The sequence below is a fragment of the Oncorhynchus clarkii genome, unplaced genomic scaffold (assembly GCF_045791955.1).
Source record: "Oncorhynchus clarkii lewisi isolate Uvic-CL-2024 unplaced genomic scaffold, UVic_Ocla_1.0 unplaced_contig_8883_pilon_pilon, whole genome shotgun sequence".
In the NCBI taxonomy this organism is placed as follows: Eukaryota; Metazoa; Chordata; class Actinopteri; order Salmoniformes; family Salmonidae; genus Oncorhynchus; species Oncorhynchus clarkii.
The window spans coordinates 5,001-17,500 of NW_027258555.1; the positions used below are offsets into that span (position 1 = coordinate 5,001).

General features: G+C 42.6%; 1 protein-coding gene across 1 annotated transcript in view; it reads left to right on the forward strand.

Annotated features, from left to right (window-relative positions):
- Window positions 1-12,500, forward strand: part of LOC139397345 (dystrophin-like) — a gene marked incomplete at its 3' end in the record, with an annotated part of 61,525 nt that overhangs the window by 3,150 nt on the left and 45,875 nt on the right. The window contains exon 2 of the mRNA XM_071144101.1: window positions 9,066-9,184. Coding sequence (XP_071000202.1) covers window positions 9,066-9,184 — 119 coding nt within the window. The remainder of the gene's footprint in view (window positions 1-9,065; window positions 9,185-12,500) is intronic.

The window sequence follows — 12,500 nt, forward strand, 5'->3', positions numbered from 1 at the left end:
GTAGATGGAGGTACAGGGAGGTACAGAGAGGTAGATGGAGGTAGATGGAGGTGGATGAAGGTAGATGGAGGTGGATAGAGGTAGATGGTAGATGGAGGTACAGGGAGGTACAGGGAGGTACAGGGAGGTACAGGGAGGTAGATGGAGGTACAGGGAGGTAGATGGAGGTACAGGGAGGTACAGGGAGGTAGATGGATGTACAGGGAGGTACAGGGAGGTAGATGGAGGTAGATGGAGGTGGATGGAGGTAGATGGAGGTGGATAGAGGTAGATGGTAGATGGAGGTACAGGGAGGTAGATGGAAGTAGATGGTAGATGGAGGTGGATGAATAAAACCCTTGGAGAAAGAAACTAAATCAAAACAAAGCAGCAATACACTCTGTCAGAAATATCTGCATTACTTGTTACATTCACCTTTCAACCTCTGGCCTTTCTAGTGAGGCTGATCCGCCTCAGCAGGAAGTCAGGACAGAGGTCAACACAGAGGTTAAAGGTTACAGTTAATAAAAGTTCCTGTGGGTAGATGACCTGCTAGCTGATCCTCAGCTCTTTCCCTTTCTTCTCCTTTACTTAGACTAAATATTTAAAAATGTTCAAAACAACCTCTGTTCCAGGTCACATTGTTTTTCAGTACAATTCCCATCAGAATTCGTGACAGTAGACTTCAGAAGCTGTTATTTACGTGTCCTTTAAGGTGCAGCCTTTCTCACCCGTGAAGAACCAACTCAAACCCAATAACAAGTCCACACATAATACATCACCCACTGTATTAACACATAATACATCACCCACTGTATCAACACCACTAACACATAATACATCACCCGCTGTATCAACACATATTACATCACCCACTGTATCAACACATAATACATCACCCACTGTATCAACACCACTAACACATAATACATCACCCGCTGTATCAACACATATTACATCACCCACTGTATCAACACATAATACATCACCCACTGTACTAACACATAATACATCACCCGCTGTATCAACACATAATACATCACCCTCTGTATCAACACCACTAACACATAATACATCACCCACTGTACTAACACATAATACATCACCCGCTGTATCAACACATAATACATCACCCTCTGTATCAACACCACTAACACATAATACATCACCCTCTGTATCAACACATAATACATCACCCTCTGTATCAACACATAATACATCACCCACTGTATCAACACCACTAACACATAATACATCACCCTCTGTATCAACACATAATACATCACCCGCTGTATCAACACATAATACATCACCCTCTGTATCAACACCACTAACACATAATACATCACCCTCTGTATCAACACCACTAACACATAATACATCACCCACTGTACTAACACATAATACATCACCCTCTGTATTAACACATAATACATCACCCGCTGTATCAACACATAATACATCACCCGCTGTATCAACACCACTAACACATAATACATCACCCTCTGTACTAACACATAATACATCACCCTCTGTACTAACACATAATACATCACCCTCTGTATCAATACCACTAACACATAATACATCACCCTCTGTATCAACACCACTAACACATAATACATCACCCTCTGTATCAACACATAACACATCACCCGCTGTATCAACACATAATACATCACCCTCTGTATCAACACCACTAACACATAATACATCACCCTCTGTATCAACACCACTAACACATAATACATCACCCACTGTATCAACACCACTAACACATAATACATCACCCTCTGTATCAACACCACTAACACATAATACATCACCCGCTGTATCAACACATATTACATCACCCGCTGTATCAACACCACTAACACATAATACATCACCCTCTGTATCAACACCACTAACACATAATACATCACCCTCTGTATCAACACCACTAACACATAATACATCACCCTCTGTATCAACACATAATACATCACCCGCTGTATCAACACATATTACATCACCCGCTGTATCAACACCACTAACACATAATACATCACCCTCTGTATCAACACATAATACATCACCCGCTGTATCAACACCACTAACACATAATACATCACCCTCTGTATCAACACATAATACATCACCCTCTGTATCAACACCACTAACACATAATACATCACCCACTGTATCAACACCACTAACACATAATACATCACCCTCTGTATTAACACATAATACATCACCCACTGTATCAACACCACTAACACATAATACATCACCCTCTGTATCAACACCACTAACACATAATACATCACCCGCTGTATCAACACCACTAACACATAATACATCACCCACTGTATCAACACCACTAACACATAATACATCACCCACTGTATCAACACCACTAACACATAATACATCACCCGCTGTATCAACACCACTAACACATAATACATCACCCACTGTATCAACACCACTAACACATAATACATCACCCGCTGTATCAACACCACTAACACATAATACATCACCCGCTGTATCAACACCACTAACACATAATACATCACCCTCTGTATCAACACATAATACATCACCCACTGTATCAACACCACTAACACATAATACATCACCCGCTGTATCAACACCACTAACACATAATACATCACCCACTGTATCAACACCACTAACACATAATACATCACCCGCTGTATCAACACCACTAACACATAATACATCACCCGCTGTATCAACACCACTAACACATAATACATCACCCGCTGTATCAACACATAATACATCACCCACTGTATCAACACCACTAACACATAATACATCACCCGCTGTATCAATACCACTAACACATAATACATCACCCTCTGTATACACACCACTAACACATAATACATCACCCGCTGTATCAACACATAATACATCACCCTCTGTATCAATACCACTAACACATAATACATCACCCGCTGTATCAACACATAATACATCACCCACTGTATCAACACATAATACATCACCCTCTGTATCAACACCACTAACACATAATACATCACCCTCTGTATTAACACATAATACATCACCCTCTGTATCAACAACACTAACACATAATACATCACCCGCTGTATCAACACCACTAACACATAATACATCACCCTCTGTATTAACACATAATACATCACCCGCTGTATCAACACATAATACATCACCCGCTGTATCAATACCACTAACACATAATACATCACCCTCTGTATCAATACCACTAACACATAATACATCACCCTCTGTATCAATACCACTAACACATAATACATCACCCTCTGTATCAATACCACTAACACATAATACATCACCCTCTGTATCAACACATAATACATCACCCGCTGTATCAACACATAATACATCACCCTCTGTATCAACACCACGAACACATAATACATCACCCTCTGTATCAACACCACTAACACATAATACATCACCCACTGTATCAACACCACTAACACATAATACATCACCCTCTGTATTAACACATAATACATCACCTGCTGTATCAACACATAATACATCACCCACTGTATCAACACATAATACATCACCCTCTGTATCAACACCACTAACACATAATACATCACCCTCTGTATTAACACATAATACATCACCCTCTGTATCAACAACACTAACACATAATACATCACCCGCTGTATCAACACCACTAACACATAATACATCACCCTCTGTATTAACACATAATACATCACCCTCTGTATCAACAACACTAACACATAATACATCACCCGCTGTATCAACACCACTAACACATAATACATCACCCGCTGTATCAACACCACTAACACATAATACATCACCCGCTGTATCAACACATAATACATCACCCTCTGTATCAACACCACTAACACATATTCATCACCCGCTGTATCAACACCACTAACACATATTCATCACCCGCTGTATCAACACCACTAACACATAATACATCACCCTCTGTATCAACACCACTAACACATATTCATCACCCTCTGTATCAACACATAATACATCACCCGCTGTATCAACAACACTAACACATAATACATCACCCGCTGTATCAACACCACTAACACATAATACATCACCCTCTGTATCAACACATAATACATCACCCGCTGTATCAACACATAATACATCACCCTCTGTATCAACACCACTAACACATAATACATCACCCGCTGTATCAACACCACTAACACATAATACATCACCCACTGTATTAACACATAATACATCACCCTCTGTATTAACAACACTAACACATAATACATCACCCTCTGTATTAACACATAATACATCACCCTCCGTATCAACAACACTAACACATAATACATCACCCGCTGTATCAACACCACTAACACATAATACATCACCCTCTGTACTAACACATAATACATCACCCACTGTATCAACACCACTAACACATAATACATCACCCGCTGTATCAACACCACTAACACATAATACATCACCCGCTGTATCAACACATAATACATCACCCTCTGTATCAACACCACTAACACATATTCATCACCCGCTGTATCAACACATAATACATCACCCGCTGTATCAACACATAATACATCACCCACTGTATCAACAACACTAACACATAATACATCACCCACTGTATCAACACCACTAACACATAATACATCACCCGCTGCATCAACACCACTAACACATAATACATCACCCTCTGTATCAACACATAATACATCACCCTCTGTATCAACACCACTAACACATAATACATCACCCTCTGTATCAACACCACTAACACATAATACATCACCCTCTGTATCAACACATAATACATCACCCGCTGTATCAACACCACTAACACATATTCATCACCCTCTGTATCAACACCACTAACACATAATACATCACCCTCTGTATCAACACATAATACATCACCCGCTGTATCAACACATAATACATCACCCACTGTATCAACACCACTAACACATAATACATCACCCTCTGTATCAACACCACTAACACATAATACATCACCCTCTGTATCAACAACACTAACACATAATACATCACCCTCTGTATCAACACCACTAACACATAATACATCACCCTCTGTATCAACACATAATACATCACCCGCTGTATCAACACCACTAACACATAATACATCACCCTCTGTATCAACACATAATACATCACCCGCTGTATCAACACATAATACATCACCCACTGTATCAACACCACTAACACATAATACATCACCCTCTGTATCAACAACACTAACACATAATACATCACCCTCTGTATCAACACCACTAACACATAATACATCACCCTCTGTATCAACACATAATACATCACCCGCTGTATCAACACCACTAACACATAATACATCACCCTCTGTATCAACACATAATACATCACCCTCTGTATCAACACCACTAACACATAATACATCACCCTCTGTATCAACACCACTAACACATAATACATCACCCTCTGTATCAACACATAATACATCACCCTCTGTATCAACACCACTAACACATAATACATCACCCTCTGTATCAACACATAATACATCACCCTCTGTATCAACACCACTAACACATAATACATCACCCTCTGTATTAACACATAATACATCACCCGCTGTATCAACACATAATACATCACCCGCTGTATCAATACCACTAACACATAATACATCACCCTCTGTATCAATACCACTAACACATAATACATCACCCTCTGTATCAATACCACTAACACATAATACATCACCCTCTGTATCAATACCACTAACACATAATACATCACCCTCTGTATCAACACATAATACATCACCCGCTGTATCAACACATAATACATCACCCTCTGTATCAACACCACTAACACATAATACATCACCCTCTGTATCAACACCACTAACACATAATACATAACCCACTGTATCAACACCACTAACACATAATACATCACCCTCTGTATTAACACATAATACATCACCCGCTGTATCAACACCACTAACACATAATACATCACCCGCTGTATCAACACATAATACATCACCCACTGTATCAACACATAATACATCACCCTCTGTATCAACACCACTAACACATAATACATCACCCTCTGTATTAACACATAATACATCACCCTCTGTATCAACAACACTAACACATAATACATCACCCGCTGTATCAACACCACTAACACATAATACATCACCCACTGTATCAACACCACTAACACATAATACATCACCCGCTGTATCAACACATAATACATCACCCTCTGTATCAACACCACTAACACATATTCATCACCCGCTGTATCAACACCACTAACACATATTCATCACCCGCTGTATCAACACCACTAACACATAATACATCACCCTCTGTATCAACACCACTAACACATATTCATCACCCTCTGTATCAACACATAATACATCACCCGCTGTATCAACACATAATACATCACCCTCTGCATCAACACCACTAACACATAATACATCACCCGCTGTATCAACACCACTAACACATAATACATCACCCACTGTATTAACACATAATACATCACCCTCTGTATTAACAACACTAACACATAATACATCACCCTCTGTATTAACACATAATACATCACCCTCTGTATTAACACATAATACATCACCCTCTGTATCAACAACACTAACACATAATACATCACCCGCTGTATCAACACCACTAACACATAATACATCACCCTCTGTACTAACACATAATACATCACCCACTGTATCAACACCACTAACACATAATACATCACCCTCTGTACTAACACATATTCATCACCCGCTGTATCAACACATAATACATCACCCGCTGTATCAACACATAATACATCACCCACTGTATCAACAACACTAACACATAATACATCACCCACTGTATCAACACCACTAACACATAATACATCACCCTCTGTATCAACACCACTAACACATAATACATCACCCTCTGTATCAACAACACTAACACATAATACATCACCCTCTGTATCAACACCACTAACACATAATACATCACCCTCTGTATCAACACATAATACATCACCCGCTGTATCAACACATAATACATCACCCGCTGTATCAACACCACTAACACATAATACATCACCCTCTGTATCAACACATAATACATCACCCTCTGTATCAACAACACTAACACATAATACATCACCCTCTGTATCAACAACACTAACACATAATACATCACCCACTGTATCAACACCACTAACACATAATACATCACCCTCTGTATCAACAACACTAACACATAATACATCACCCTCTGTATCAACACCACTAACACATAATACATCACCCGCTGTATCAACACATAATACATCACCCTCTGTATCAACACATAATACATCACCCTCTGTATCAACACCACTAACACATAATACATCACCCTCTGTATCAACACCACTAACACATAATACATCATCCTCTGTATCAACACATAATACATCACCCTCTGTATCAACACCACTAACACATAATACATCACCCACTGTATCAACACATAATACATCACCCGCTGTATCAACACCACTAACACATAATACATCACCCGCTGTATCAACACCACTAACACATAATACATCACCCTCTGTATCAACACCACTAACACATAATACATCACCCGCTGTATCAACACCACTAACACATAATACATCACCCACTGTATCAACACATAATATATCACCCACTGTATCAACACCACTAACACATAATACATCACCCACTGTATCAACACCACTAACACATAATACATCACCCACTGTATCAACACATAATATATCACCCACTGTATCAACACCACTAACACATAATACATCACCCACTGTATCAACACATCATATATCACCCACTGTATCAACACCACTAACACATAATACATCACCCTCTGTATCAACACCACTAACACATAATACATCACCCACTGTACTAACACATAATACATCACCCTCTGTATCAACACCACTAACACATAATACATCACCCTCTGTATCAACACCACTAACACATAATACATCACCCACTGTATCAACACATAATAAATACATCACCCTCTGTATCAACACATAATACATCACCCGCTGTATCAACACATAATACATCAGTATAGATGGGTGGGTTGTGTGTGTATGCAGGTATGTGTGTGTGTAAAACGTAGGGCAACAACAAACTAATGTCCAGGCCTTACTTCATTGGGCCTTAAGTCTAGGTCCAAAACGCTTCTTAACAGCTTCTACACCCAAGAGATAAGACTCCTGAAGAGTTAATCAAATGGCCACCCAGACTATCTGCATTGTCGTCCCCTCCACCCTCTCTGTTGTGCTGCTGCTGCTCTCTGTTAATTATCTATGCACTGTCACTTTAACTCTACCTACATGTACATATTACCTCAACTACCTCCACTAAGCGGTGCCCCTGCACATGGACTCTGTACCGGTACCTCCTGTTTATAGGCAAGAGCCTGTCAGTAAGCGTTTCACTGTAAGGTCTACTACACCTGTTGTATTCGGCGCACGTCACAAATAAACTTTGATTTGAATTGGGAGCTCTCTTAACATCTGTTTTCTGGTTCCTTTATAGACCTGCAGAGTTTGACTAACTGCTCTCCCAAGGCAGCGGGCCTCAGGAAGCATTTCACAGGGAGAGATACAGAATCATTGTTAAACTCATCAGAATACTTGGTAGTGGACACACCCTCCTTTCCTGATAGAGAAAAATCAACATTTCATTAGTTTTCACTATGTTAAATCTTAATCAGTCGAGTCAGGTCAGAGACATGCATCCATAACACTCATCCACAGGTTGCAGGTCAGATGTTAGCCCTCAGAACACTAAAAGCCCTAATCTGCCCAGTCATCATCCAATCAGCTCTTCTACTCCTTTACCTGTTGGCATTTAGTCTGGAACAGAGTGGTCTGATTGGCTAGAGGATGTTTAGAGGATGAATCTGATTGGCTCATTCTGTTCCTGCCCCCTGCAGGCCCGAGCTGTTTGATTGGAGCATTGTGGAGAAGCAGAAGAGTGCCATGGAGAGATTGGATCACGCCTTCAGCAAGGCTGAGCAAACCCTGGGCATAGACAGACTGCTGGACGCTGAGGGTAAGATCCCTGACCCCTAACCCTGACCCCTAACCCAGACCCTAAACCTGACCCCTAACCCTGACCCCTAACCCTGACCCTAAACCTGACCCCTAACCCAGACCCTAAACCTGACCCCTAACCCAGACCCTAACCCTGACCCCTAACCCAGACCCTTACCCCTAACCCAGACCCTAACCCTAACCCTGACCCCTAACCCAGACCCTGACCCCTAACCCAGACCCTGACCCCAGACCCTAACCCCTAATCCTGACTCCTAACCCAGACCCTCAACCTGACCCCTAACCCAGACCCTAACCCTGACCCCTAACCCAGACCCTGACCCCTAACCCAGACCCTGACCCCAGACCCTAACCCCTAATCCTGGCCCATAACCCAGACCCTAACCCTGACCCCTAACCCAGACCCTAACCCAGACCCTGACCCCTAACCCAGATCCTGACCCCTAACCCAGACCCTAACCCTGGCCCCTAACCCTGACCCCTAACCCAGACCCCTGACCCCTAATCCAGACCCTAACCCTGACCCCTAACCCAGACCCTAAGCCTGACCCCTAACCCAGACCCTAACCCTGGCCCCTAACCCAGACCCTAACCCTGGCCCCTAACCCAGACCCTAAGCCTGACCTCTAACCCAGACCCTAAGTCTGACCTCTAACCCAGACCCTAACCCTGACCCCTAACCCAGACCCTAACCCTGGCTCCTAACCCAGACCCTAACCCTGGCCCCTAACCCAGACCCTAACCCTGGCTCCTAACCCAGACCCTGGCCCCTAACCCAGACCCTGACCCCTAACCCAGACCCTAACCCTGACCCTAGACCCTAACCCTGACCCCTAACCCAGACCCTAACCCTGACCCCTAACCCAGACCCTAACCCTGGCTCCTAACCCAGACCCTGGCCCCTAACCCAGACCCTAAGCCTGACCTCTAACCCTTCAGTAAGGCGGAGCGACCCCTGGGCACAGACTGCTGGACGCTGAGAGGAAGAGACTTCTGTATGGAGACAGTTTATAATATAATGTCACCTGAAACCCCTCTGCATCTTCTTACTGCGACATTTAACCAGAAGCCCATATGATGTCAGTATGGGGCCGTATTTACAGTCTTCACTTGGGCTCAACAGTCAGGAATAGTTACAGTATTACCCTGTGCTGTTGTTTAAGCCAGTGAATCTCACCGTCGTCCCGTCGGCGTGATTTAGGACTTCCAACCCCTTTTAAAACCTTTTACTGCAGTGGGCTAAATCAGGGCCAATCTGACTGTTTCTTGGTCGTCTTAAACAAACATACTTTGTAACAACAGTATCCACCTCACACACATGGTTATGGGTTTAACAAAAGTATCCACCTCACACACATGGTTATGGGTTTAACAACAGTATCCACCTCACACACATGGTTATGGGTTTAACAACAGTATCCACCTCACACACATGGTTATGGGTTTAACAACAGTATCCACCTCACACACATGGTTATGGGCTTAACAACAGTATCCACCTCACACACATGGTTATGGGTGTAACAACAGTATCCACCTCACACACATGGTTATGGGTTTAACAACAGTATCCACCTCACACACATGGTTATGGGCTTAACAACAGAAGACACCTCACACACATGGTTATGGGTTTAACAACAGTATCCACCTCACACACATGGTTATGGGTTTAACAACAGTATCCACCTCACACACATGGTTATGGGCTTAACAACAGTATCCACCTCACACACATGGTTATGGGCTTAACAACAGTATCCACCTCACACACATGGTTATGGGCTTAACAACAGTATCCACCTCACACATGGCTGAGGCTCTCAGGAACACGCACGTGTGACATGTTTAGGTCTATGACCTCACAAGCTACAGAAGAGTCGCTAGAAGGTAAGGTTCTTCTACATAGATCATAGGAAATCCCAGGACATAGTGTCTATAATACTCTAAGGGGTTCTTCTACATAGATCATATGAAATCCCAGGACATAGTGTCTATAATACTGTAAGGGGTTCTTCTACATAGATCATAGGATCATAGAGTCTATAACACTGTAATACGTTTACGTAGTTGCTGTCACAAACTCCACACAGTTGTCACTGACTAGTTGGATATTTCCCAGTGAGCAAACCATTTCTGTACTTGTTTTTGCTTTGGCGGATCTTATGTTTTGTATTGGCATTTGTCAATAAAACGCATGAATACAACTGTTTATTTATTTATTTAGTTGACTCTTTGCAAACTGGAAACAAGACTCCCTAAATTGTATCAGCATAACGATTGTGCCACCAGGGCTGGTAAAACCCTGGATCATCAGTTATTCTAACTTCCGCGACGCATATAAGGCCCTCCCCCGCCCTCCTTTCGGAAAAGCTGACCACGACTCCATTTTGTTGCTCCCTGCCTACAGACAGAAACTAAAACAAGAAGCACCCACGCTCAGGTCTGTTCAACGCTGGTCCGACAAATCTGACTGCACGCTTCAAGACTGCTTCGATCACGTGGACTGGGATAGTTTCCCTCATTGCTTCCAACAACAACATTGATGAATACACCGATTCAATGAGAAAGTTCATTAGAAAGTGCATTGACAATGTCGTTCCCATAGCAACGATTAAAACATTCCCAAACCAGAAACCGTGGATTGATGGCAGCATTCGCGTGAAACTGAAAGCGCGAACCACTGCTTTAAACCAGGGCAAGGTGACCGGAAACATGACCCTAATACAAACAGTGTAGCTATTCCCTCCGCAAGGCAATCAAACAAGCTAAGCGTCAGTATAGAGACAAAGTAGAGTCACAATTCAACGGCTCAGACACAAGAGGTATGTGGCAGGGTCAACAGTCAATCACGGACTACAGGAAGAAATCCAGCCCCGTCACGGACCAGGATGTCTTGCTCCCAGACAGACTAAATAACTTTTTTGCCCGCTTTGAGGACAATACAGTGCCACTGACACGGCCCGCAATCAAAACCTGTGGACTCTCCTTCACTGCAGCCGACGTGAGTAAAACATTTAAACGTGTTAACCCTCGCAAGGCTGCAGGCCCAGACGGCATCCCCAGCCGCGCCCTCAGAGCATGCGCAGACCAGCTGGCTGGTGTGTTTACGGACTTATTCAATCAATCCTTATCCCAGTCTGCTGTTCCCACATGCTTCAAGAGGGCCACCATTGTCCCTGTTCCCAAGAAAGCTAAGGTAACTGAGCTAAACGACTACCGCCCCGTAGCACTCACTTCCGTCATCATGAAGTGCTTTGAGAGACTAGTCAAGGACCATATCACCTCCACCCTACCTGACACCCTAGACCCAC